A 26,677-nucleotide genomic window follows, 5' to 3' on the forward strand; every position below is an offset into this window, starting at 1 on the left:
ATAAAATGTTTTTATTGTTTTTGAAAACATTTAAAAAACAATTTTTGAGCACTTTCAATAAAAAAATAACTGAAATGCTACTGCAATATTCAACTACTGTAGTTTCAGCAGTACAACAGACAACAAAACACTGGGGGGGGGGGAATCAGATTTCCTGCACTAAATGAAAACGTAGAACAGGGATATTTCTTTCCTTATGGTGCAGTAAAGAAAGCACAGTATAGTACAAGACTATTATATGAACCTCAGATGCACTGCACAAGAAACGCTTTCCTTCTTTTCAGTTCAGAAGTCAGTGCTTATTGCAATTATTTGCAAATTCTCTACTTCATGAATTCTCATCATGATAAAATGGTACAAAATGTTTTTCAACACCAGAACAATAAAAAATAATTCAAGAAAGGAACATATTCAACAATAACTAAGCTGAATTAATAAACATAAAAAAGTAAATAACTTGTGAATAACTATGCTTGCCTGGTTAACACGCAACCAGTCTCAATACAGCAAAAAAATTAAAAAAAATAAAGTGGTTACAGGAATATACCTAGTACTGTACAAGATAAGTCAATAACACTCATGCACGTCTTGTGATCATGTATTAACATGGTGAAGCAAACTAAACTTAATTTCTTCCTGCTGTAATATTCTCATGTAAGAGAATAAGAAATAGAAATATCTCATTGAGATCAATGCACATTGCTACATAAGACAATTTCATCTGTCATTTTTTATGACATTTTGCCTTTTAATAATGAAACACATTAAAAAGTTTTTATCTGTGGGCCGTATTGGTTGCATTTATCCTAAGGAATGTGCCTGCCCCAGGTTCAACAGAAATTTAGTGCAATATATGAACCCCAGAAAGTTTGCTGGACTAACCAACCAAATTTAAAGTGTTTGCTGCAATACTGTACATTGGGTACAAATTCAATAGTCTTTATACTTTAGCAAAAAATGCTATCAAAGTAATTCCATTATTTTCTCATATTAGTAGGAAGCCAATAATGTAAACAAGGGGTCAGAACTGTCTCAAATTCTTATTTTTGGAGTATCTGACACAGACAGGCTTCCATTAGTTAGAATCACAGAGTTTTCCTTTGGGTATTGCATACTTTGGTGTGCAGTAGTGCTCTGTCTCAATGTACAGTAAAGAAATAACTAGCACTAAGAACAGGGATCTAACAGATTATGAATTTGAACAGCAAACACACAAACACCAATAAACTAATACATACCAATGTACAAAGCTGTGAGCTAGCCTAGCACCATTTATTGAAGTGAAAATGTTTTACCCCTACGCCAGGTAATTTACTTAAACAATGAATCCTTATTGAATTAAACACGCATTTGCCTTAAATCCACTGATTAAATAGTATTCCTATTTGCCTGCTAATTAAGTTAGAGGAAATCTTTCTGCTAGGCCCCATGTAGCATTTGTATTTAAAAATGCTTTTAAACACACATTTTAAAAACCTTCGGTGATGGCTGCATAATTTAGAAAGTGTCAGTTTTAAAATTTACATTAGCTTTGCTGAGAAATGTTCTTAAAACACAAGAATTTGGAAGGGGTTCGATGCAACTAGTCCCCGAGTCCATTGAGCAATGCTAGCAGCACAGAGGGACGGGAAGAATGCCATGCTCATACATGGAACACCATAATACCAGTGCAGATACTCTCACATAATGCTGGTGTATAGGCTTTCCCGTCACCCCCCCCCCCCATGTTATGTCTGCTGGAAATGCAGGGTTAACAACATATGCACCGTGGTGCTGGCAATTTATACATGGTCAGATCTGCGAGGCACTGAATATCTCAAAAGAAGTCATGGGGATGCTCAGCACCTCTTGGGATCATGGCCACAGAAAGGTGGAGAGTTCAAGCTCCACCTTGAGCAACCTCTTTCAAAAAGGGAAATGACTCTGGTGTGTATTTATTGGTAGAATTCAACAGAAAATGGAAATAACCAAGCCAAAACCTTACCATATAATAATACCCTCCCCCCACACAACTGAAACAAAACTTGTAAAAACAGTTTCTCTTAAGAAAAAAAAAGGAGGTGCATGAACTCTCTGTATGGTTTGCTGCCCGTGGAATCAGATGCTGCAGCATGGCACCAGCGTTTGTCCCTTGTCAGAAAAGCTCACATGCTGGGGACTGTTCAGTGCTGTTATCCCAGGGACCTGGAGATGTAATGTACTAGCATCTGGAGTGCTAGTGCAGCAGCACCATGAAAATGGGATGCTGTCAAAACCAAATACTGAATATCTCAGATCAATAGCAGAAATGCAAGAATTACCAAAATACATTTCAAGAACCAAGAGCTGAAAACCTGATCTTCTCTCCTCTTCGTTATTTATGAAATCTAGATGACAGTATTCTGCCTCTCTCCTACATGAGCTGACGACTTTGCAAACATCTAATGTGACACAGGAAAGTGCTCCCTACTCTGCTTTAAGTTCTATTTATGTCATCGGTCCATAGGAGAAATAACAAACCCCTTACAAAGCTCATGGAACAATACTACAATGCCTGCCTGGCATCCTAGTGACACTCCACATGGGAGTCAGAGTTTGCCTGTGCAGATCCCCTTTGTAGCATCAGGGCCTTGTCTAATTAAGTACCTTTCTCTGTTCATCATTAGAGATTTTTACAATACGTGAATTCTTCTTTTACTTTTAAAGACCAGGGTTAAAATTCTCTAACGTGCCTAAATGACTTAGGAGCCTAAATCCTATTGACTGTCAATGAGATTTAGGATTCTTAGTACCTATGACAGTTTTGAAAATGGAACTTAAGCACTTCTGAAAATTTTACCCAAGGACTTCATGTGTCTTGCTGCATGTTTGTAAAGTGCCTGGTAACATTATGGCTCTATAGAAGTTATTTTAAATAGTTATCAGCCAACATCAGAACATTTTTATCATCTTTATTTTCAGGAGGCACAGAAAGGGGCAACCTACTGAAAAATACAGAGGAAAAACCCCTTCCTGTACCCTCCACTGGGTTAGAACAAAACGGGTTTAAAAACAAATCTTAAACATAGTAATATTTTAATAACCTCATGCAGCCATTCTACTGAAAAATATAACAAATATGTCGCTTTCTCTAACTCTGATAAATAATAAAACAGTAACTATCATTTTCTAATACACATCTACTTTTATTAAGCTTCAGTGCTCAATCTTTTTTCATGCATTTTTACCTCACATTAAAAACCAACATTTAAAGTGAAAACTAAAATAATATTAAGGTGAGGTCATGGATATCTATAGCTAAAAACACTATATATCTTTTAAAATAAAATTTTAGTGCATTTTTCTCTTTCCTTGATCATTCCCATTATTTTCTCCTATCTTAGCCTTTCATCACGGATGTAAATGGTGCCACAGACATTTCTCACAGTTCACCACAGTACAGCAGCTCTGGGTATTGCTCAATGACACAACATACTTGCATGCCCTTCATCAAGCTGTAACCCCTCCCTCTCATCAACTGCCTACTTGTCTACAGGTCCCACACATTTCTGACTTGAATAACACAGGCCAATATCAAACATTTCCTTAGAAGTAGCAGGCAATACAAAGTACTGAATCTCTGGTAACAAGTAAGTTGGATTTAAAACCCTCCCAACACCTCTACTGAAGTTTTGAATGCTGGTTTTCAATCACTTTGTATATATTTTTTGCTACAATGAGAAATGCTATTAAGTGGGAACCCTATAAAATTTAAGTTCTAATACTGGCTCTTCAACAGCCTTCGGAAATATATTTAAAATTGAAAGAAGACTGCCTATTCCCAGCTGAAGAATGAGCAACTGGTACAGCAAACTCTTTTTTAAAAATGCCACAATTCTTAGCAAGTGTTTTTGCTGCGGGAGGCACTTCCATTAAGACAAATACAATACGTCTGTCTTTCAGATACAGTGTGCTACATACATATTATAAAACAAAATTAACCCAACATTTCAACAGCAGGATGGTCCTTACTCTCCATCCACTCGAAACCTGATGTAGTCATAGAGTTCATGGATTCGTTGCAGATTTGTTGAAACAAGGGGTCATTCTTTAATTCCTCCAGTGTAGCATCATCGTCTTGTCCCTGCTGACGACCTGGATCAAACAGTAGATTTGTATCTAAAGTGTTCAGATCATTAATGCTGCCTGAGAGGTCGGAAGACAACCTGATGTCGCTGGAAAAGACAGATGCAACGTTATTGAGATCTGATGCCACCTGATTCACCAGCTGCTGGTTGGTTTGCAGATTGTCCTCCCCTAAAAAGTCTTTTACAGTGCTGCTGAAATCTAATTGCTGCTCTCCAATTTCTGATTGTGCTTGGTTATCTCCAGAAGAAAAACTGATCTGATCGGTGCTGCTGTTTTTTGTGAGGTAACTTGGTGTTTGGAATTCATAAACTGAAGTGCTGGAATTGATCATATTTTGTGGGTTGGCACTAGGAAAAGTGGTGGATGTTTCTAAAATCTGAGTGAGATTCATCCTTGCTGTGTAATTTGAAGGCATGTTGTTCATTCCCAAACCTCTCACTGCATCATCGCTATCAGAATCAAGTTTGCTTAACAACACATTTGTTATTTTTTTAGTGTTTGTCTGTTTCTGAAGAGACGGGAAGGCTGTCTGCATCATGACAGTCAAAGGGACCGACTGACTCCTTTGAGCTATATTATTGGCACTAGTGTCTGCATGAATATTTGTGAACACATTGTGAACTTCAGGTGTCACTGGACTTCCAAAAGGGGTCAAGTTAGAGCGTGGTATATTAGAAACTGGATAGACAGTGCTTCCACTCAGATTACGTTGGCGATGGACTGCAGGGCTTACACTCCGGCATCTGAAACTGTTATTGAGAGAGGAACTTGTTCCTTTGTTGTCAAGAGGAGCAGGAACAGCAAAGCCTTCCTGCTTGTTGTTGCTATTTACAGAGGCTCCCTGATGTGGCACAGGTGAGACAGGAGTCACACGACCAAAGTGAGTATCGTGGTGCCGGGACTGAGACTGATAAGACTGGCCAGGAACTGCAAAAGCATGAGGTTTCCTGAAACGGTCTTCCACTAGCTCCTGATAGCTTGGAAGAATGCCATGACTTGAAACTGATGAATTAGTGACTCCACTGTACCCGTTATTCATCCACTCAAGTTTGGTTTTATCAGGGTGAGTAGCCATGGGTCGCTGCATTGGTTTCACGGGGCTACTCGAGACAATGCTGGCATCATGGTATGCCATACTGGAGCTTATTGGAGTAAATGCAAATGGATTTCTGCATTCCACAGGACTAGGAGGGACACTGCTGCTGCAGTTTGAATGTGGTGTGCCAATGGGTGTGTGCCGGCTACTTCCCAGAGCACTGTCTACAGGAGTAGTCTGAGCCAGTCTTGAGCATGGGCTCTCTCGTGACACACTCTGAGATCCAGCAATCATTTCTGATGTGGGTGTTGGGGTCGGAGTTGGGGTAGGTGTGGGAGTGGGGGTAGGTGTGGGAGTGTGAACTGGAGTGCCACTGTTGTGGATTGAATGGTAGAAGTGCGTACTGCTTGGATGAGATGACATTGGAGCTCCTTGAGCTGCTGTCTGATTCTGAAGTGCCATTCCTAGACAGCTGCCATAAGGATGAGAATTGTTCATTGACATTTGCTCCTCCATGAGCACGAGTTCCTCCACAATGCTGTCCTGCGTAAGGTCATCATCAAATGAAAAGAAGTTTTCATTTGACTGAGGGACTGTATGTTCAAATTCTTTTAGCTCAGACTGCAGAGGTAACTGATTTGAGGACTGTGCTTGTATATGACCCAAAGATGATTCTTGGATCTGGCTCTGTAACTGTTGGCTGTAGGTATCCTGTTGTATTCCTTCACAATGCACTGGCTCCCATACAGATTCCTGTAAATCATTAGAGCCAGACTGCCCTGCAATAGTCACAACACTGATATCTTGCTGCTGTTCACAGTTCACAGATGTAAAGTCAGAGGTTTTAGTGATATGCTGCCATGCATTTGGATTAAAGCTGCCATCAGATTTTGAATCATTTTCTAAGATAAACAAATTTCCTTCCAATTTTACTTTTATATCTGGAGATGATGCTGTGAGCTGCTGTCCCAAAGCGGAATCACTGCTATTTACAACGTTGGAATTCAATGGACAGTTTGTCACTAAATGTGTTGAAGCTGTAGAATTTACTTTTATTGTGACCTTGCTAGGAACTTGAGCAAGTGCTGTGGTATTATCATTTCTAGCTAATGATACAATCTTCTGAACCTTCTTAACGCTGCTTCCTTTTTGACCTTCCATGCCGCCTGCTGAAAGCTGCGCCACTAGTGGTTTCTTTACAGGTGGTACCTGGGACTCTTGAAGCATAGAAGGTAGTCGCTTCCTTGGACTTTTAGTGCATGTTTTGTCTTTAATAGCAGGATCACCACTAGGAGGTGAATTGATGCTGGTGTTGGAGAAGTTTTGCGTGGCAACTGAGAGAGTAAGAGTGCTTTGATTATTGCCTGCGGAAGAAACTGCTATGATTTCTTTAGGTCGGGCTTTATATTTGGTCCTTGCTCCTTCAGCTCTTTGATCACAGCCCTTAACTGTTTTCACTTCGCTGATGCTCTCAGTTGAAGCTTTCAAGGTTGTACCCTCAAAATTACTCCTTTGAGCAGCAGGCAAGCCTGGTGCTCCTTTTATAGATTTAGACACATCAGAATTCTCTTGGCACTGTATTGGGTTCTCATCCAGTAATGCTTCTGGTTCCATTTTGATCTCAACTGCAGATGTAGCTACAACACTGCTTGTCTTGGATCCTGGAGACTGAAGTGAAACAACAGATCCATTTTTAATCTGTGGAACAGTCCTTGATTCTTCCGTTGCTCCTGTACTGCTGGTCAATGACGTAGTGTGTTTGACGGGTACACTACTGCTGCTAGGGGCAAGTGATATTGCTGTCATTTTTACCACATTTAAGGAATTTACATGTGGAGCTGGCACAACAGTCTTGATTGGGCTACTGGTGAAAAGCACCGTAGTGGGTGAGCGGATGGTGAGAGCACTGGTGTTGGCTGGCTTAGGTAAGATCTGTGGGTAACGATGCCGGGCGGAACGGTCACCAACTGGACTGGCTGGAACATTCTGAGGAGTCTTTGGTGACTGCTTGACTGACTGCAAGTGCTGAGTGACCACCTGAACATTAAGCGGAAGAACCTTGCCATCAGAGGAGCCCATGGGACTTGGAGATGTCACCAGCTGTCTGCTCCTTGGTACCTGCATATGGAGAAAAACGACACTCAATTTAAACAAAAGTACACACGCCCTATATAATCGAATGGACCGAGTTAGACTAATGGGGAGGAACAGAGCCACATCCCAAGGATTAAAGGGATGCTGCACAATTATTTATGTACAAAACTGCAAACAGGCACCCATCCTATGCTATAGTTGCCCTTGCAGAATACCAACACTCACATCACCATCATCATCATAGATAATCCCAAAGAGACATAGTCTCGCTGCAGATCATCATAGTCAATACTCAAAATATACGGTAAAGCTGCTCTTCCACCTCCATGGTCAACTGCTCCACAATTTACACATCAGATCATGAAAGCGGGCATAATGACAAAGCCACATGGCCCCACTATCTCATGGCCCACCTCATCTCCAAACTTCTGGGAAAAGGATGAAAGACAATACAGCTGAGTATTAAGGCCAGCAAAAATCAGATCAGAACAAATAATCCATGCTACCTAACCCAATGGGATCCTAGTCCATCAATAGGGCTCCTAAACACTATGGTAATACAAATAATAATCCAGGCAACTAACAGATACTTGGGGCTTGATTCTTGGAAAAATTGAAGCCCTACTCTACATGCATTTTTGCAGAATAAATGGGCATTCACTGACCTCTCTAGGTCCCTTCCAGCCCTACATTTCTATGATTCAGATGCAGGGCCCTGGAGTGTTGATTGAAGCGATAAAGAGGGAAAGGGATTTTCAAACACAAATTTTTAAATTCCACCAGTGAATAAAACACAAACCAAATATTATTCAGGCAGAAACCGACTTAGCCAAAAATCAAGTTTTGTTCAGCTGAAACAGACAAGTCTGTACTATAGCATAGATATTCCAATAAAGGTTCAGTTGATGCCAGCACAAATCCTCAGGACTAATGAAGCCACATTTACATACCATATTAAGGGCTTAAGCAATGCATAGGGCCTTGTGCAAGCTTTGGAACTCAGGTAAATTTTGCCCCAAAGGTATAATTATTCCCATATATAACCCAAATTATTCCTGGTTTAAGTCCATTGTCATTGACTTACACCAAGGATGAATTTGGCCAGGCTGTGTAAGCGTCACTCTACTACCTCCACAGCCATCAGACAAAATTATTACTTTTCTGGCTTGGTCACTTATTTGCCATAACAGAAAAAGTCACTGGAACAGAAAAAAAAAGTGTCACTGCATCCATGTCTCAACATTCATACAGCAACAGGAAGCCATTACTCTGATGACTTTTTATTCCACTGACACCTTTTCTTAAATATTTCCAAAATAAATGTAAAACAGCAAAAAACACTTTTATAAGATTATCTGGGTTGAAAACTGTTGGAGCATATTACCGGAATGGGGCTGGGGACAGCTGCCACTACGATACCAATTGGCTGAGGGGACAAGATTGCAGGACTTCCATTAGAAATACTTGTTACTCCATTGGTTGTAGTTCCTTCTGTTTTCTTTGCTGGAGACTCTCCTGGCAAAGGAGACTGCAGTTTCTGTTCTTGTTGCTTCTTCTGGATCTTGCGCTGTAGCTGCTGCTTGGCATCGACAGGAGACGGGAGAGTTTTCATCTGAGGCTGCAAAGAATTGCTTTCAGCCGTGGGTATAAAAGCAGAGGGTTGAGGGATCCCTTTTATTCCTGAAAGTGAAAAGAACTAAAGTGACTTATGCCATGTATGTTGTGTGACATTTTTATATCTAAATATATACAAAAATATATCTATATCTAAATATATAAATATACAACATGTGTGCACACTCAATGAAAACATTCACGAGGGATTTTACACTTAGAATAGTTATTTAGTGATTCAATTTATTTCTAACACTAATGATAAAACCTCTCGCTGCTGGGCAAGCTGGTTACTCTTATGTTGTTGCTCAAATATTTTGTATTAACCTATTCTTTCTGGAAATCCCAATTTGCAGTATCCTAGTTAACACAATACTGTGACTGTGTGTGTGCTTCCCATAATTGACATAAATGGCAGTCAATATACTTTTTTAATGTACTTTTTAAACATCTTCAATATGTTTTTTTGCTGTTAATGTTAGTAGCATTTTAAAAAATTACACATTCCAAAACACAAGTTGTGCTACAGACAAAAAGTGGTGAACAGATGATACAACATTTAAATCCTATTGCACAGTCTAGGGATACAGTGTCGAACAACAGCTGCAGTACAAATTTGGAACTGATATTAGCATGTAATAGGTAATGCCGGAAGTGTTTAATAATGCTACTACTGCATGGAAGGATGGGAGACAACACAGAGAAGGTGAAAAACTGAAGACATTGAATGCAGAAGGGGAGATGGAGATACAGAAGACTGAGAAAAGCACTCTCTGGAAACAATGCCCCTGAAAGTCACAAACAAGCAGCAAGGCCTCCAGGCAAATCAACTCTTCTTACCAATGCAGTCAGGAGCAATCCATATTTTAACCTGTTACCAAATCATGTTACAACCTTGATCTTCAGAAAGTTTAGTAACAGTTCCAGGACTAGCATGTTCTTAAAATGATGCCTGTGTAAATGGATTCTAACACAGTTTCCTTTCCACAACACAGGTGTTTAAAAGCTGTTCATGAGACAATTCTTTCTTAATTATGGTTCTGTAGACTCATAATTTTAGGCCAAATGGCCTGCAACATACAGCAAGCGCTCAGAATGTGCCTCCAGACATCTCACTTAGGAGCAGCAGTCTCTAGCTTTGAGTAAGTCTAGAAACGCTGCATCACAGCCTTCAGCTCACACCTCTCAATTCCTTTTTCACTTAAGGATTGAAATGTCCAAACCTTGAGTGTCTTGGACTGAAGGTTGAAGGGGAAGAACAATTTTGGGAACACACACAATGGAGCTCTCCCTCGAATCTGCATTATGGATAAACCTTTCTCCTCCACATGTGGAGCAACCAATCAGAGTTCAATCTCCCTCTCTTCCTTCCTGTGTAAACAATGGGTTGGCTCCTTTGCGCCTCCCCTCCCCTCCTGCAGCCGCCGGCTGTGGGTGGGGAGAAGAGCACCTGGAGCTTGAGGTGTGCCGCGGCAGAGAAAAAGTTGGGAACCACTGTCCTATTGGTTTTTATGGATAGCCCAGAGGGAGAGAACTTCTCCTGGAATATCCTCATGAGTGCTTACAAGGGAGATCCACTTGTTCCCTGGGACTACAATTTCTTCCCAAAGACATGGGAAGAAATTACCTTGGCTGAAGTAGAGTGAAGGATCATTTATGGTTTTATGGTGGCACTGCTGGCAGAGTCACTGAAGTATGCAGTATGTAGAGGGGGTGGAGACTTGCACATGAATCAGCCCTGGAGATGGGCAAGGAAAAGATAATGGGTATCAGGAGTAGGAACTCAAGCTATGAGCTCCAGATGAGCTCCCCCTGAAAAAGGGGGATGAGCTAGAATTTAGCATGGGAGGGGAGATTAATCTGTGATTTTTCCCATTTTATTTATTTATTTATTTATTTAAACAAATGATCACCATAGTCCACCCCACCTTTGCAATCAGTTTACATTCCAAAAACTCTCCTTGTAGCCGGGGTAGCACGCACAAATTTACATTGAGACTTAATAGAACTATTGAGAACTTCTCAGGCCAGATGGTTTTTGAGAGACAAACACACAGTGAGAACAAGTTTTGAAGCACAAGAAACCACTACTTTCCCCCTATAACCCATGAACAGCTTCCGTACTTCAGCAATTTACTTCAAACCTTCTATACCAAACAAGTATTTTCTGATCTCATCTTAAAATCATGGGAACTTTAAGATTAAAGGAAGTTTCTGAGAACGATGAGGGAACGTGAAGAATTAATTATTATTGTTATTTTTTTAACACAAATAACCACACAACATGTAATTAAGGACTAGACTGCTACAGGATATCCTTTGAGACAAAAAACTCAGTAAGATTCATAAAAGGACTGGAAACTTGTATAGATAACAAGAATATCCAGAGCTATAAAAGTTAGTAGTATCATAAATTTTGGAAGAGATATTAAACCTCATGCTTCACGGCTTAAGCCATCCTCTCTATCTATTTAAGATTAGGATGTTTCTTATACCTTCCTCTAAATCACTGGGTTTTGGCCACTGTTGGAGATAGGATACTGGATTAATTGTATCAAAGGGCTGATTCAGCATGGCAATTCCTATGTTCCTACATGTAAAGTGTCTCTTAACCTTAACTATGGAATATTTACTGTAACTCCTTAATCATAAATGAAAAGCTAAATAAGGTTTAATACTTGGGAAAGCTTCAGAACCTCACAAACTTGTTCCAGCAAAAGCCCATCCACCCCGCTCCACAAGCTCTATTTTTAATATGATTGATGCTGACACCTGCTGACGTAGCTGTGTTACCTGAACCAGAGCAAACATTTCAGGACAGTTTGCACTTGACATGCATCAAGACTACGCCTGAGAACACCAGTTGTTGAAAGAAAATGTAATAATAGCAGAGATAAAGTCACCTGACAGAAAATTCACACCATGTCTATCTATATGCATTTCTAAAGTGATGTCACTATATACAATAGCAAAAAGTACATAAATACATGCCTAAATTTAAGCACATGAATAGTCCCCTTGATTTTAATGTGATTAATCACGTGCTTCAAATTAAACATGCTCTCAAGTGCTTTGCAGTATCAGAGCCTAAAAGGTACGTGGGTTATAGGAAGCAATGGGACCAGTCTGGAAGGGATAGTCAATTCTCTATCTAACTGCTGATATGCAGCACAGCACACAGATTTCAATCAAACTGATTTAAAGCATTGATTTTAATCTTGTTTTGCATTTGTACTTTTTAGTTATTTTCCTAAGAAACGCTGATTCTCCTTGATTGCTAGAACCATTAAAACATGTTGATTTGCAACCGAATATAGCCTTTATGCTAAATCTGCAAATGCACATTTATTTATTTTAAACAATCATATACCTCAACATACATTTATTCAGATTCTTTTTACTTTTTTTTATTAATGTCAGAAAATGGTGAATGAAGCAGTTCTTATTTACTAGATGACAGTTTTATACTCAGAATTTGTGTCAAACTGCATTTGAATGGAAACTAGAATTCAATTAAAAATGTACAAAAACAGCACTTTAAACTTGTTTTTAATTAGTTAAATTAAACTCCCTTAAGTGTTGGATACATAAGAAAAAAGGTTAAGTTTACCAAAACATGTTTTACATTTAAAATTAACTGATTCATTAAACAAAGGAAGTATTAACTGTGTAGTTAGTGAATTAGCTAGTTGTTTCTGGTCACCATGGATCAGATTTTCAAAAGTATTTAGGTGCCTAAAGATACAGATGGGTGTCTATATCTTTGAAAATCTGGCCCCATTTCCTTCAAGTTTTTAGAATTAGCAGACCTCATCCTGGTTTTTATTCATAAACTGAAAGAGGAATACCAGCTTTTCTGTTTTTTCAACTTCCAATTGGTTTCTCAAATTTGAATGAACTAGACCAAATTAAGAAAATATTCACTCTGCACCTACTACGTAAAGTGAAATCAAAAGTAATTAAATCAAAAACTTTTTTGCACAATAGAAACTGAAAATACTTACATTTGGAAAAATGTAAGTAGCATTTGCTCCATTGTAAAGACTTGAAATAACATAGATACTTAATATAGTCATGACATTGTGACCTATTTTTGAAGCTTATGTTGACCTCAAAAGATAAACATGTTTTCCCCTGATTCTGTGTATAATTAAAAAAGCAACACCCTTTAATTCATTTGAGGAAGGTTAACTGATGCAACGTCCTAGTTATTTAAATTATTTTAATAGATTACTGTAAATTCAGGTCTTAACATAGATGATCATAATTTCAAATGTAACTGTTTTTTTAGTTATTTTTAGAAAACACATTTATTTTTAAAAAGAAAAATATATATAGTTTAAATTGAAAAAATCATTTAATCATCTATTTGTATTCATCCTGATATGCATTCTCTTTCAAAGAGCCACCAGTATTTTGGCAATTGTCCTGTACTGTAAGGGAACCCATGTTCTTTAATTCTTGTACAAACTCTGCAAACACCCATGAAATGGATTCCAACTTGAATGGCCACGATGAACTAGAGTGCTATGTAAAATGCCTCAGGTGACTGGGATTTACCCCCCTCTCTCCTTGAGATTGTGAATTCATAACCAGTTTCTGAATACTGGGGAAATTCACTTTAGTTTATTAAGTTATATATTAGTTATGTTTACATTTTATTTTCTTGTAACCAAATTCTGACTTTTATGCCTCATTATTTGAATCACTTAAAATCTCTCTTTCTGTGATTAATAAACTTGTTCTATTGTTTTTTCTAAGCCAGTGTGTTTGGACTGAAGTATTTGGAGAACTCCATTTGAGATTACAAGATTTGTGCATATAATTTTCTACAAATAAAATGACGGACTTTCCATGAGCTTGTATTGTCCAGGAGGATACTGGGCAGTACAAGATACTGGGCATGCACATTTCTGGGGACAAGTCTGGGACTGGGAACTTGCTGGTGTCGCTCTGTAATATAATTCAGGAGTGGCTAGCTAGAGTGCTCATACAGTACCTGGGAGTGATTTACATGCTGGAAGCTGTGTGTGAATAGACCAGGACTGACTGCTCTCACAACAAAGCAGTGTAAAAGGCACCCCCAGTTGGAGAATTGAGGGGACACAACTATCCATCAGTCCAGATTGTACCCTGGGTTATGTCACAATTAACCATTAATGTAGCCAAATATTCCTCACTTCACCTCCTTTCCCTACTGTTCAGATGCTCACTGGACTTCGGAGTAGTACTCCTTCTGGAGCAGCAATCAGTTCCACAGTCCCCACAAAATAATCCCAGTCAATGTAAACCATAGTTTATGTAAAGGTCAGTTTAAGGCCAGCTGAGGCTTCTGTCTCTTCCCAGGTAGTAAACTGCTCCAACCAGATGTGACAATATTTTGCTAGACATCCCCTCTTCCTTTCCTTACAACTAACAAACTTTAAAATCCCAACTGCAGCAAAAATAGTCATATTAACTTTCCCCTCTTATAGTACTGGTGAAAGGAGCCAATTTAACAGCCTGGGAGACTGAAGTCACAGAACAGACACAACACAGGCAATAGCAATTCAAGTTTCCCCTTTCCAGCCCTCAAAATCCTCTGCAGGACTTTGCACTTAAAACCCCAGGCCTCCATGCTCAGACTGTCAACAAGGGAACCGACCATGTCAGCGATTTATCAGTCAAAGCACTTAAATATTTGTTTAAATCCATCCCTCTGCAGGACATGCATAAATAGGGTGCTTTCTGGAATCAGGTGTTAAGTGATGCGGATGCTTACTGATTAGGGACTGGACTCACACCACTAACTCATTTCACCTAATGGTCATTGGACTGTGACATCTTTCACTCACTCCTCCACAGGACCGCATTCCAACAGGTAACAGAGATGGCAAATTCTGTATCCAACTGCTAGTCCTCCTGAATCACCCAGCCTCCCCAGTTCTTTCTATTTACATTTAAAAAGTCATCATTACCAAAATGCATTAATTTTCTTCTGAAATAAAAGATCACCTATTCCATAGGTTCAGAAATAACAATTAACAAACCCTAAAAATTACCTGCTGGCGCCCCTGCCATTACAGTTAAAGCTGCCATCGATTTGGTGCCGATGTAGTGACTTTTAACAAGGAAACGAGCTAAATCCAAGACTGAATCAAATGGCTGGCTTAGGACTTTCTGGGCCCATTCGCACACAAGTCGGCAGGCAGCCGACACAACTTCCTCATCAGCACTTTGTAGCTGCCCTGATGGCTCTGACCCATCCAACTAAGCAAAGAAAACAAAGATTATTTATTGAAAACCAATGACAACCCTAGAGCAAATGATGATACAGAAATGAAACACATTTACTTAATTAAAAAAAAATCTATACATTCTACATCTATCAATATTACCCAAAATGAAACATCAATATTTTCCTACCACTTGTTCACAAGCAGAGGCATTATGCTAGGTTAATATTACAGTTCTGGACAAATACTGCATGAGTAATCCCAGTACTTTCACTACCCACAATCCGATGCTCCTTGCATGAAAAGCCAAACTCAAATTAGCGAAGCATTTTTAGTGTTTCACTACTTTTCTTCTGAGCCTACCAATTTAGCATGCCACCTGTTATCTGGAAGATGTTTGCGTCATTGTGACTCCTGCTCCCTTTCTAACAGCGATCTGTTTTGGTTTGGTTTGTTGGTTTGTTAAAGTGAAGGCAAAAATACAGAGAATTATGAATTTAACCAATATAATTTGTGGGTGGTGGCACTGTGAAGAGCTGCTAATTCAGATAATCATTTTTATTAATAGCATTCCAACTGTTACTTATGTTCAAAGCAAATCCAATTAGGCTTGTTTGGGATATGAGTTTCTTCCACAGTAGAAAAATCCTATATATTTAAAAAAACTGCACAGCTCTTTAGCCTGTTTACTTCTGATGAAATGCTTTTTGTTTCAATAATGTTAAATATTGAAAGAAAATATTATAAAAGTTAATTTGCACAAATATATATGTATATACTGTACCCCATCTTCAGGTTTATGGAAGTCAAGGTTGGGCAGTGTTGGCATATGCACAAAAGCTTTTTTCCTCAGTCCACTGTAGCAATATGTGGTCACAAATTAAGGTTTAAATGCTGCTTGGTTTGTAAGAATATAGCAAATGTTTTCAAACACTTTTCTGCTTTCCCTGTACGATCTTTATAAGCAAACACGAAATGCAGGCCCTACACCTGCTGGGATTACATTAAAAAAGTCCTTTACATTAAATCAGGAATCAAAACAGCATAAATGATGGTCCTCAATCCTGCACTGTTATCTGCGTGGCTAGACTCTTGTACCCATATGGAATCCAAATGAAGTCAGTGGTCTGTCTAAATGTTGTCATTTGCAGGCTCTTGGTATGTTTCATAGATTTAGATGATCCAAATGAGATCATTAAATCATGTAGTTTGATCTACTGCATCACACAGGCCAAAGAATGCCAACCAGTTACCCCTCTACTAAGCCCAATTACTTGTATTTGACTAAAGCATATCGTCCAGTCAGGCATCCAGCCTTGATGTGAAGACCTCAGGAGATGGAGAATCCACCACTTCCTGGGTAGGTTGTCCCGATGGTTAATCACTCCCCTAGTTAAAAATCTGTGCCTTATTTCTAGTCTGAATTTGTCTAGTTTAACATCCATCCATTTGTTCATTTTATGCCTCTTTTGGTAGATTAATGACCCTTTACAAGATAAGGCCATGTTTTAATCATCCTGAGTTTATAAGAGAACAATTTTCTTTTTCATAATTTTCCTATTTCTCATTACATGAGGCACTGATTCTCTAAACTATAGGGCATATAATTAACTACCAACTGAAGTCTCTCTTTAAATAGATTCACAGCTTCCAAAGCCAGAAGGGACCATTTTGATCATCTAGTCTGACTTCCTATATAGTACAGGCCATTGAACTTCCCGAAAATAATTCCTAGGGCACAATTTATAGAAAAATATCCAATCTTGATTTTAAAATGGTCAGTGAGGGAGAATCACCTTGACCCTTGGTAAATTGTTCCAATGGTTAATTACTTTCATCATTAAAAATGTACGTCTTATTTCCAGTTTGAATCATTTTACATCTTTCTCTGCTAGATTAAGAGTTTGTTATTAAATATGTTTCCCATATAGGTTCTTAAAGATTGTAATCAAGCCATCCCTTAACCTTCTCTTTGGTAAGCTAAATAGATTGAGTTCCTTGAGTCTATCACTACAAGGCACATTTTCTAATCTTTTAATCATTCTTGGGGCTCTTCTCTGAACCCTCTCCAATTTATCAACATCCTTCTTGAATTGTTGACACAAGAGATGGATACAGTATTCCAGCAGCAGTTGCACTAGTGCCAAATACAGAGGAAAATAACCTGTCTGCTCTTTGAGATTCCCATTTATGCATCCCAATATCGCATTAGCTTTTTTGTCCATAGTATCACACTAGGAACTCATGTTAGGCTGATTATACACCATGCTCCTCAAATCTTTTTCAGAGTCACTGCTTCCCAGGACAGAGTATGTACCTTCCCAGGTAAGTATGGCCTACATCCCAAATGGCTGCCTCATTAGTATCTTGGGTAGACACTAGTATTTACAATCAACATGTAGTATTGCTACTAGTTGCCCTAAGTGATTTTAATCAGTATCAGTTGGCCACCTTGGGCATTCTGATGTCTCAGAAGCTTTTCATATAATCTCATACCATCTGTTGTGTCAGCAACTATGGGGCATGTCCGAAATAAGTCATCTAGCAGTGGCATGCCATACTTTTAATCAGACATGCAATTCTACACTTGCATGCTCAATGGCTTCTCCATGCAGCGTGACCTGCCAAGTCACGCTGTACGGAGGACACCATCTTGTTCTACAAAATGGCATCCTCCATACATGTTCGGAGGCCGGACAGAATCCTCCTACAGGCACAGCTGGTCCTTGGGCATGCAATGCATGACTTGCACAGACAGACAGCACACCAGTACCACAAGTGTTTCAAGTCGTACAGACCTTATAGGACAAGAGTCAATCGGTGGTGACAGACAACTGTCAAATCACCAGTGAGGAATGTGAAATGTCATACCTTCCAGAGATCCATCTACCATAAGCCTCAACATATGAGGCCTTCTCATGATCTCATTTCTAAAGACATGAGCATGCAGATTATATGGTTACATATTTGTTGTTCCACGGAATCGGCAAGCTGAGTTTCAGATGTGGAAGAATAATTATCTGACCTTGTCAGCTGAATGCATCAGAGACACACCCCCTCTGTATTTGAGGTAATCAGCACATCTTTCATTATATCTAAAGATACACAATACACAGACTGAGCTTCAGTTTTAGGAAGACAAAGTTCTTGCTGATAGATATAGGTTCTCGCTGCCTTCATATCTCCACTTACTGAGTGGACTTGTTCAAAGGCAATGTGCGAGATTAAATAACTTGGTGTAGTCTTCAACCAGTTTTTCCAGGAAACACTTTACCTTATTAGAGATGGGATAGAGGTGTTTCAGTTACACACACTATACATGCTGCTCCCTTACTTATTTCAGACAAACTCGCAACACCAATGCATATTCTCATGGCCGTGAGGCTTAATTACCACAATTCCCTCCTGGCAGGGATTTTTCATCGTATGCTCACAATCATAATGCAGCATGATGTTTTCTCACTGGCTTGAGCAAACTTTTTCATATTATGCTTGACCTGAATTCTTCACACCAGCTGCCAAGTGATGGGGTTACATTAGTTTGGGCCTATTAGTTTTTTAATGCCTTTAACTGTGCATAGCCTTGTCTATAGTAGAGATCTGTGCTCTGACATCCTCCTTTCAGGTATTTCAAAGTTACATCTTAGTCACCAGTTAATTGTGAACTCTTGCATGCAGAACTCCTTCCTCACTGACATCCAGTTCATTCCTCTCCTCTTTTAAACAACAATTAAACTTTCTCTCCCCGTACAAAAGAAGTGCTCTGTAACCTGAGCACTTTTGTGGGGTGAGGGGGTCCTTTTCACAAACCACCAGTGCCTGGTATTCTAACAATTTATTATGGTTTAAGAGGCATCAATGGCTTCATCTTAATTTCTCACATTACTAATGTGCATTAGTACAGGACAAGGAAGTTAAGATCGTAATTCTCCTTACTTGTGTTATTACAGAATAAAAGGTATCGCATGGATCTAATCCAAGTTGCTTTATCTGATACCCATCTTTTTATTTTTCAGGGTAAGACTAGATTCCCTGGGCAAGTAACTACAGTGATAACAAAACATTTAGAACCAAATGAACTCAAACAGATACAAAATTTCTGAAGACGTCTTACATCTTAATGACAGAGAAGATTAACAAATTTCCAAGTATTCTATCAAGTACTTTGGGGAAATTGTTTGCATTTCTTGATTTGATTTTACTTCTAAATTTAGCTGGTAGTTGAGCTACAACAACAGATGTTCTTCAAGCAAGCGCAGAAGAGATTACTGAAAAGTATTCTAACAAAGGATATTTTGATTTGCCTCTTGTGCCCAGACGGCGGGCCTTCATATTTGGAAACACGTTTTTCATGATCTTTCCAAAGTCAGCAGCACTTAAAGGATGGTAGCCAAGATTGTCACAATAGCTCCTGCAAGAGAGGGAAAGAATATGTGAATTAAACTGGTATTAATGCAAAAGGCCATCCTACACGTTAGACTTCCATCAAAGGCTTTCAAAAAGAAAAGAACAAAACAAAAAACCCCAAACTCAGAACCATCCATATTTAGAACCACATTTAACATTAATGAATCTATCCACAATGAACTGAATACATTAAAAATGTATAAACAGAGCTATTAATAGTCGTTTTTGTTTTGTACTCTTCCAAGTTAAAAGGCAAGTCATATGGAGATTTAATACATAGTGGCATTATCTGGAGAATACTTAGAATTTGCTATACAATTTGGTTATTATTTCATCATGTTTCATTACAGGTATTTATGACATGTCTTGGATAAAAGAAGAAATCTGACTGGCCAACACACAGATTTACAACTGCTTGGGTGTGACAAGGTGTGAGGTCATGCATGAATAATCAGAAAACAGGGTGAGAGATTTTGCCTATCTGTCCAGAGAGTGGAAGACCCTGCTTGTGAAAACTCCAAAAAAGGTAGAACTTAATTTAATAAACTCATCTTGGACATTAGCACTTATATGGGAACTAGATACCTTGCCATTGCTAATGAGTTATAGAGCTTGTAGAGGGTTTGTCTTCACACAAACTTACCCTGGTTTAATTAAGTCAGTTTAGTTAAACTGGTGCAAAGCCCTGTGTGGACACACTTATGTAAGTTTAAAACTGGTTATATGAGTTTGGCAGGCCCCTGTGAATCTAAGGCTGGTCCACATAGTTTTTGTACTGTTACAACTATTGGTTTAGAGAAAGATAGCAGTGCAATCCCATAGTGTGGCATAGTTATACTGGTACAAAGATGTTTATATCTGTATAGTGTATTCCTGTACATTTAGGGAAGTAAGCTATACTGATAAGCATGGTTATATCTTTTCCCCATTCCTCCAATATTCAGAACACAGCAGAAGTTATTTTGCTCTAACATCCATAACTCTCCCCCTCCAAAAATGTGACCTTGAATAAGAACAGAACAAGAATAGATCATTTCAATCTAAAATGTGGATGTTTTGGAGAATAAGAAGCATGTTAAAGCAGGGAAAAATGGAAGCTGTTTTGGAACCGTATCCATATAGTACGTTCTTAAATAATAATAGAAATCTGTATGTACTTATATAGCACCTTTTCACAAAGCATAGTGCATGGTATTCTAACTATACAGCTCAAAGCACATGTATGCTAGTAAAATTTAGCTTTTTATGAATGTAACAAAAGCCTTTCTAATTAAAAATAAACAAAGAAAGCACAACGATTCTATAAATTGGAGAAACTAACTTACAAATGCTACAGCATTCCAGAAACTGGAGTTTCATTCCCAATATCATCTGCTACAGCAAGAATAACAATGGCAGTAATTAGCAGTGATTTTCTGTTTCTCAATATGCCAACCAAAAGCTCCCTCTTGAAATCATGACTAATGTGGATGGTCATAGAGGGAAAATATATTTTCCATGTCAATATAATATGGTGGCCTGCCCCTTTAAGAACCAGGAGGCCTGGGCCAGTCAGATCTGTTGAATTTATCAGATCCAACTGGGAAGGAGTCAGGTGAGCCCTATAAAGGGCTGAGAGAGCTCAGTTGAGAGGGAGTGACAGTAGGGAGATGGGAGAGGAGACAAGCCTCTGGGAACTGCAGCCCAGGATGGGCCGAGAAACTCTTTCTGTGTTTGATATGTTGCCTAAGCTAGAAGTCTGGAGAACAAAATGGTGCCTGTGAAAATCCTTCCTGGACTGGGGAGGCAGGCTAGCAGCTTACCCCTGGGGAGATCAGTCCCTAGAACTGAGAGGAAACATGTAAAGCAGCCCTACAACAGTCATGGTCCCAGATATTCCTGAATAAATATGTTATTCATGTTTTTCATCACTATCATTGTGACATCAGAGAGTATGCAGGGCTGTATCAGAGAGTATACATCAGCTGACATCAGAGAGTATACATTTCCATGAGTGGAGGGTAGCTAGATCCAGTAATCTGCCCAGGGAGATACAAAGGGAGAAAGGAGTACCAACAGCATTAACCACCAACAAGCTTCTCGGCAGCTGCTGCCACACAGTCACAGCATGACTTAACCCAAGCTATACAGACATGGGGACGCGACCAGCAGAGAAGCTTAGAGGATGCAATCGTCCATCTGGAAGCTTCTGCCACCAAATGACTGGGGCTTCTCTTGCCAGTAGCTCTCCATTTCCCCTTCTACACACTCCCCCAAAGTGATCGCATGATTGCAGTAAAATTCAGAGGTCAGCCTTGCAGGATTTGCTGGCCCCTCTAGTACGTTTCTCTTGGGAGAAGACCATCTCACCCTATTAGCTTTATTTAGGTGAAAGGAACGGTGGAAATATAAAAGACCAGGGTGCTAGGAGACCAAGAAAATTCTTGTCAGTACTATAAGGTCTGGTCTACACTACAAAGTTAGAGTGACCTAAATTGCCTTATTCGTGCATGCGTCTACACTTGAATTTGTCTCCTGCCAACATAAGCAGTGATACAGCAACATCACCTTCCCGCATGGCATCAAACCACGATCAACATACTGTGGTCAACGCAGCAGAAGTGTAGATGCTGAGTGACCTATGTTGATCTTAACAGTCACCCAGCTGCTGTCCCTCAATACCTGACACTGACTGCTCTGCTCACAATTGTGACCTTCACTGCCCAGGCTTGTGGAGACTGGAAGCTATCCTCCCCCTTTTATACCACTGCATATTGTTGAAATGCCTTTTCCTGATTGCCTAGCTTAGTGAGCACACCTAGCAGTCCTTCTGCGTTGTGGTCAACTGTTCAACCAACCCTGCTGGATATGCACTCTAGAAGTGGTCCTGCCTAGAGTAGTGGCAGCCGACTGGGATGAAGGTGGTCTAGCCTAGTGGTCGAAGCAGGCATAAGCCTTATTGGTTGGAGTGGGCCTCTGTTGTTTGGAGCAAAGGTTAAAGGTCAAATTGGAAGGCAAAAAATGGATGCCACAGCTAAGAGTCAAGCTGGAATCTGTAGTCAGGGACCAGAGCCAAAGGTCAAACTGGAGGACAGGAATTAGACCTAGTAAAGCAGCAGGCAAAGGGGGTGTTCAAGGCAGGGGCAAGGCTGGGTACAAGAAAGGAGCAGCAGGCACAGTGGTGGGCAGGAGTGTGAAGAAGCCAGTGAGCTACTGCTGCTGCTAGGTAAGAACCAGTCTGCTGGCCTCTGCAGCCAAAAAGGTGAGGTGGCTAAGCAGGCATCCTGCTACAGTCCAGCTGTACTGATGAGGCTGCCTGAGACTAGCTCTGCTGCAGGCTGATTCCTGACAAGTAGATGGGATACTGGCTCTCCTGGGCCCGTGAGGGGCAGAGGCTGGGCAGGCACAGCTATGGACCAGCCCTAGAAACATGGACATCTACGAAAAGATTGCATTGGGGATACAGTCAAGGGCTACAACAGGGATTAGCAGCAGTGCTGCATGAAAGCGAAGGAACTGCCTCAGGCATACCACAAGGCCAGGGAGGTCAACAGCTGAAGGCTGTAGACTTGCTGCTTTTACAATGAGCTGCATGCGAAACCTGGCAGAGACCTAACCAGAAACCCCCAGACGACTGTGGATACCTTGGAGGAGTCAGAAGAGGAGGAGGGACATGTGGTAGGGTAGGGTCCAGCTATGCCCCAAGCCAGGATCTTTCTGAGACTCTAGCCAGTCTCACCAGCCGAGCACGGACTAGCCCGATCCAAGGGCAAGGAACCTTAGGATAGCATTCTCCCTCAGAATGTTGAAATGTGAAGATGGTGCCTGGCTCAACCTCAAGTTAGCAGGACACAGGTACCAACTTTTTATTGTTTTACTCGTACGAGAAGAGGCAGAGGTACACAAAACAGAGATAAAGTTATCTGCTCTTTATTCCCCTGTAAGGTAAGGCGGGTGGGGAAACGGGGCATGCAGAGAAGTGTGTGTGTCAGGGATATCCATTGTATTCTCCTGAGAGACCTGGATGAAATTTCCATGGAGGTGCTCTGCAATCCTCTCCTGAAGGTTTCTAGGGATGGCTCCCTTATTTCTTCCTCCATGGTAGAACATTTTCCCATACCACTCTGTGCAGGAAAAATGGTCCCTTGGACAAACTTTTGGCATCCGCTGAGTCCAGGTACGCAGGGGTTGGGTGAACAGAGGGCAGCTCTCCCATACAGTGACCCTCCCCCCATGGCTGAGGAGCAATGGGAGGCAGGAAGCGGGAGAGGGAAGGTGCAGAGTTTCCTGCAGCCGGGAGAAATTCCCGGAGGTGAGTCTGACCTGATCCCAGGAGTGGCCCATGCAGGGCCCCCGCCCACTCAAGACTAGCACCTGGAACCCAGTGTATGGTGGGAGCCCATAGCTGATTTGCCCTCAGCCCTGCCTCTATGGGCCCAGTGCTCAGGAGTTAAAGGGGCCTTATGTTGGCTGTGTGTGGGAAGGGGCAGAGATGGGGAGAAAGGGGTCACGCACCCCTAAGGCCAGCCCTGACTCCATGAAGACTTCAGGAGGCACCATTGCAATAAACAAGTTGCAGCACATGGGTCTGGGCAGCTTTGGGATGCCAGCAACAGCAGCTGTGTTCTCTGGGCCTGTGTGACCCTCAGCCTTAGAGAGGTCAGCTAAAATCACCACTGCCTGTGAAAAATAATGCCAGTACTCAGTGACATTGTCCTGTATTCATACCCATGGAAACGGGCCGACATTTTATTGTTGTACACAACTGAACAATTCCTTCCACATTCCTGCTCCTCTTATTCGCCGTGAGCCATATGCATCCTAGCTGCAACTAGAGCGCGGCGCTGTTTGGAAGCACGCCAAAGCTGAAGCATCAATAATCATGTCTTATTTAAACCTCTCATGAGAGTAAGGGAGGGGAGCGCTGAAATTTATCTTTCGCGTTCCGTTGGGACTGTAAATACGTTACATCTGTCTGTTTTATCTGTAGCTGCTGCTGTTGCGGCCTGGAGGGTTGCCCCCCTCCACACCCATGGAACGGCTGACCCTGATGAGGAGGAGAAAGTAGCGGACTAGAGAGTGTATGTCTATCGAAATCCTGCAAGCCAGTGCTGCATCAGATCATGAGCAGATAGGCCTGGAGAAGGAAAGAGTGAACAGAAGAAAGGCCCAGGAGTCCCAGAAGGAAAAGGAGAGGGAGATGCACCAGGACATAATGGGGCTTCTCAGAGAGCAAACTCAAATGCTGCAGACTCTTGCTGACTTACAGGTCCAACAGTCACAGGCTCACCTCCCTGTGAGATTGACAGAGAATTCCATTTCCGCAGCTCCCTACACCCCACAACATTCCACACAGCATCATGGGCTGCATCCCCATCCCTACCACTCCATCCTGTGGGACAGTGAAGAGAAGTACAGCTTCATATACACTGATCCATAAGAACCTCGCTCAGTGTGCGTTTGGCAGAAATGGACTGAAATGGACAAACATGTATTCTACCATTCTAATTTTAAGTTCTGTTAATTTATTTTGTAAATCAAATGTGTTTTTTTTTTTAATAGCACAGTAATATCTGGCACTGTTTTTGATGTACAATCATTTTTTGTTTTTTGGAAATAGATTCATCTTTAATACTTGATAACATACACTGCACAATGCTTAGCGCTACTCAAAGCACACATTACTTGTAACAGAACAAGACCACAGAACATATATGTTGTTAAAACACAATGTGATAATTACAAATGTACAATAAGCACCGCATAATTCATAGGTTAATTAAAACACAGTGTGATATTCATAAATGTACACCAAGCACAAAACAATTCTTAACCCCTAAAACGTCAAGCCCAGATAGAACACTGTCCAGCACAGCACATTGCTGTGGCTGCCTGGTAAAGTGCTCTTTCAAGACCTCTCTCATAGCTCTGCGTTGAGCTCTTCTAATGGCCATTGTATCTGCCTGTTAACAGTCAGCAGAAAGCTGCTCCACCTCTGTCTTCCACCCTGGCAGCAACTCTGCCTCACAGATAACTATGCAGGACACAACAGGCAGCTGTAACTATTGGGATATTTTTGTCATTGAGATGTAATTTAGCGAATGAACACCCCCAGCGTCCCTTCAATGTGCCAAAAGTACATTCAACTCCATTCTGCACCTGCTAAGCCAGTAGCTGAATCTTTCCTTGGAGCTGCCAGTGTACCGCTTCATGAGCCAGGGGAGTAAGGGGCAGGTTGGGTCCCCCGGGATCACTACTGCCATTTCAACATTGGCAATGGTAATCTGCCATTTGGGAAAAAATGTCCTTGCTTGCAGCTTCCTGAGCAGTCCTATGTTCTTAAAGATGCAATTGTCAAACACCTTCACTGGCCAGCCCACACTGATGTCAGAGAAGCCTCCCTGATGATCCACCAACGCATGCATAATAATGGAAAGGTAGCCCTTTGTTGATGTACTCTGTGGCAGCATGGGCTGGGGCCAAAACAGGGGGATGCATGCCATCTATTGCCCCACTACAGTTCATCTATCGTCCCCCAGCTACAAATCCATCCACAATGTACTGACATTGCCTAGTTATAGTCCTACATACCAGGCTACAATTATTGCCCTGCACACTAACATGACAACAGTCCCTACTGTGGATTTCCCAAGTCCAAAATCTGGCATTACAAGCTTCCACAGTGCAATCACCATTTGATTCTCAACTATCAGTGCAGGTGTCGTTCTGATGTTCCTGCAGTGGAGGGCTGCTGTGAGTTTGGCACACAGATCTTAGGAACATGGCCTCTCACCTGAATGTTCTGCAGGCATTCTCATTGTTCCAAACCTGCATTATGATGAGATACCACAAGTCAGTGCTCATTTCTTGGGCCCATGTGGCATTCCATTATCTGCAGCTGCTCCATGACCACCACCAAATTAGAATGGTTTTTCGCTATCTCTCTCAAAGACACAGTTATCCAGTGTTGCTGAGGTACCATATGCTCCTCTGAAAATACGACTGGATTGTTCTCCTTGTATTTGCAACTTTTATGACAACACTGCAGAGCTGTGTGGGCTCCATGCTTTTGTGTCAGGGCTGGGAAATGGTGGCCTGGCTTAGGAGTTAGGTGCAAATGTGGGGTCCAGAAGCCTATTACCAGGAATAAATCAGCCTGGATTGGAATGCCAGAAGATCAGAATCAAGAGACAAACCAGAGGGCAGGGATCAAGATTCATTTGGA

The 26,677-nt window shown here is 40.8% G+C and overlaps 1 protein-coding gene across 1 annotated transcript in view; it reads right to left on the minus strand.

The window, feature by feature from the left end:
• Positions 1-26,677, minus strand: part of RFX7 (regulatory factor X7) — an 82,817-nt gene continuing 56,140 nt past the window's right edge. The window contains exons 5-9 of the mRNA XM_067555889.1: positions 19,361-19,477; positions 15,851-15,935; positions 14,893-15,100; positions 8,622-8,917; positions 1-7,261 (exon numbers count right to left, since the gene is read on the minus strand). Of these exons, the coding sequence (XP_067411990.1) occupies positions 3,956-7,261; positions 8,622-8,917; positions 14,893-15,100; positions 15,851-15,935; positions 19,361-19,477 (4,012 nt within the window). The 3' untranslated portion in view covers positions 1-3,955. The remainder of the gene's footprint in view (positions 7,262-8,621; positions 8,918-14,892; positions 15,101-15,850; positions 15,936-19,360; positions 19,478-26,677) is intronic.

Source organism: Emydura macquarii, unplaced genomic scaffold, assembly GCF_026122565.2.
Source record: "Emydura macquarii macquarii isolate MOO-44397 ecotype Brisbane River unplaced genomic scaffold, CSIRO-AGI_Emac_v2 contig_1644, whole genome shotgun sequence".
Classification (NCBI taxonomy): Eukaryota; Metazoa; Chordata; order Testudines; family Chelidae; genus Emydura; species Emydura macquarii.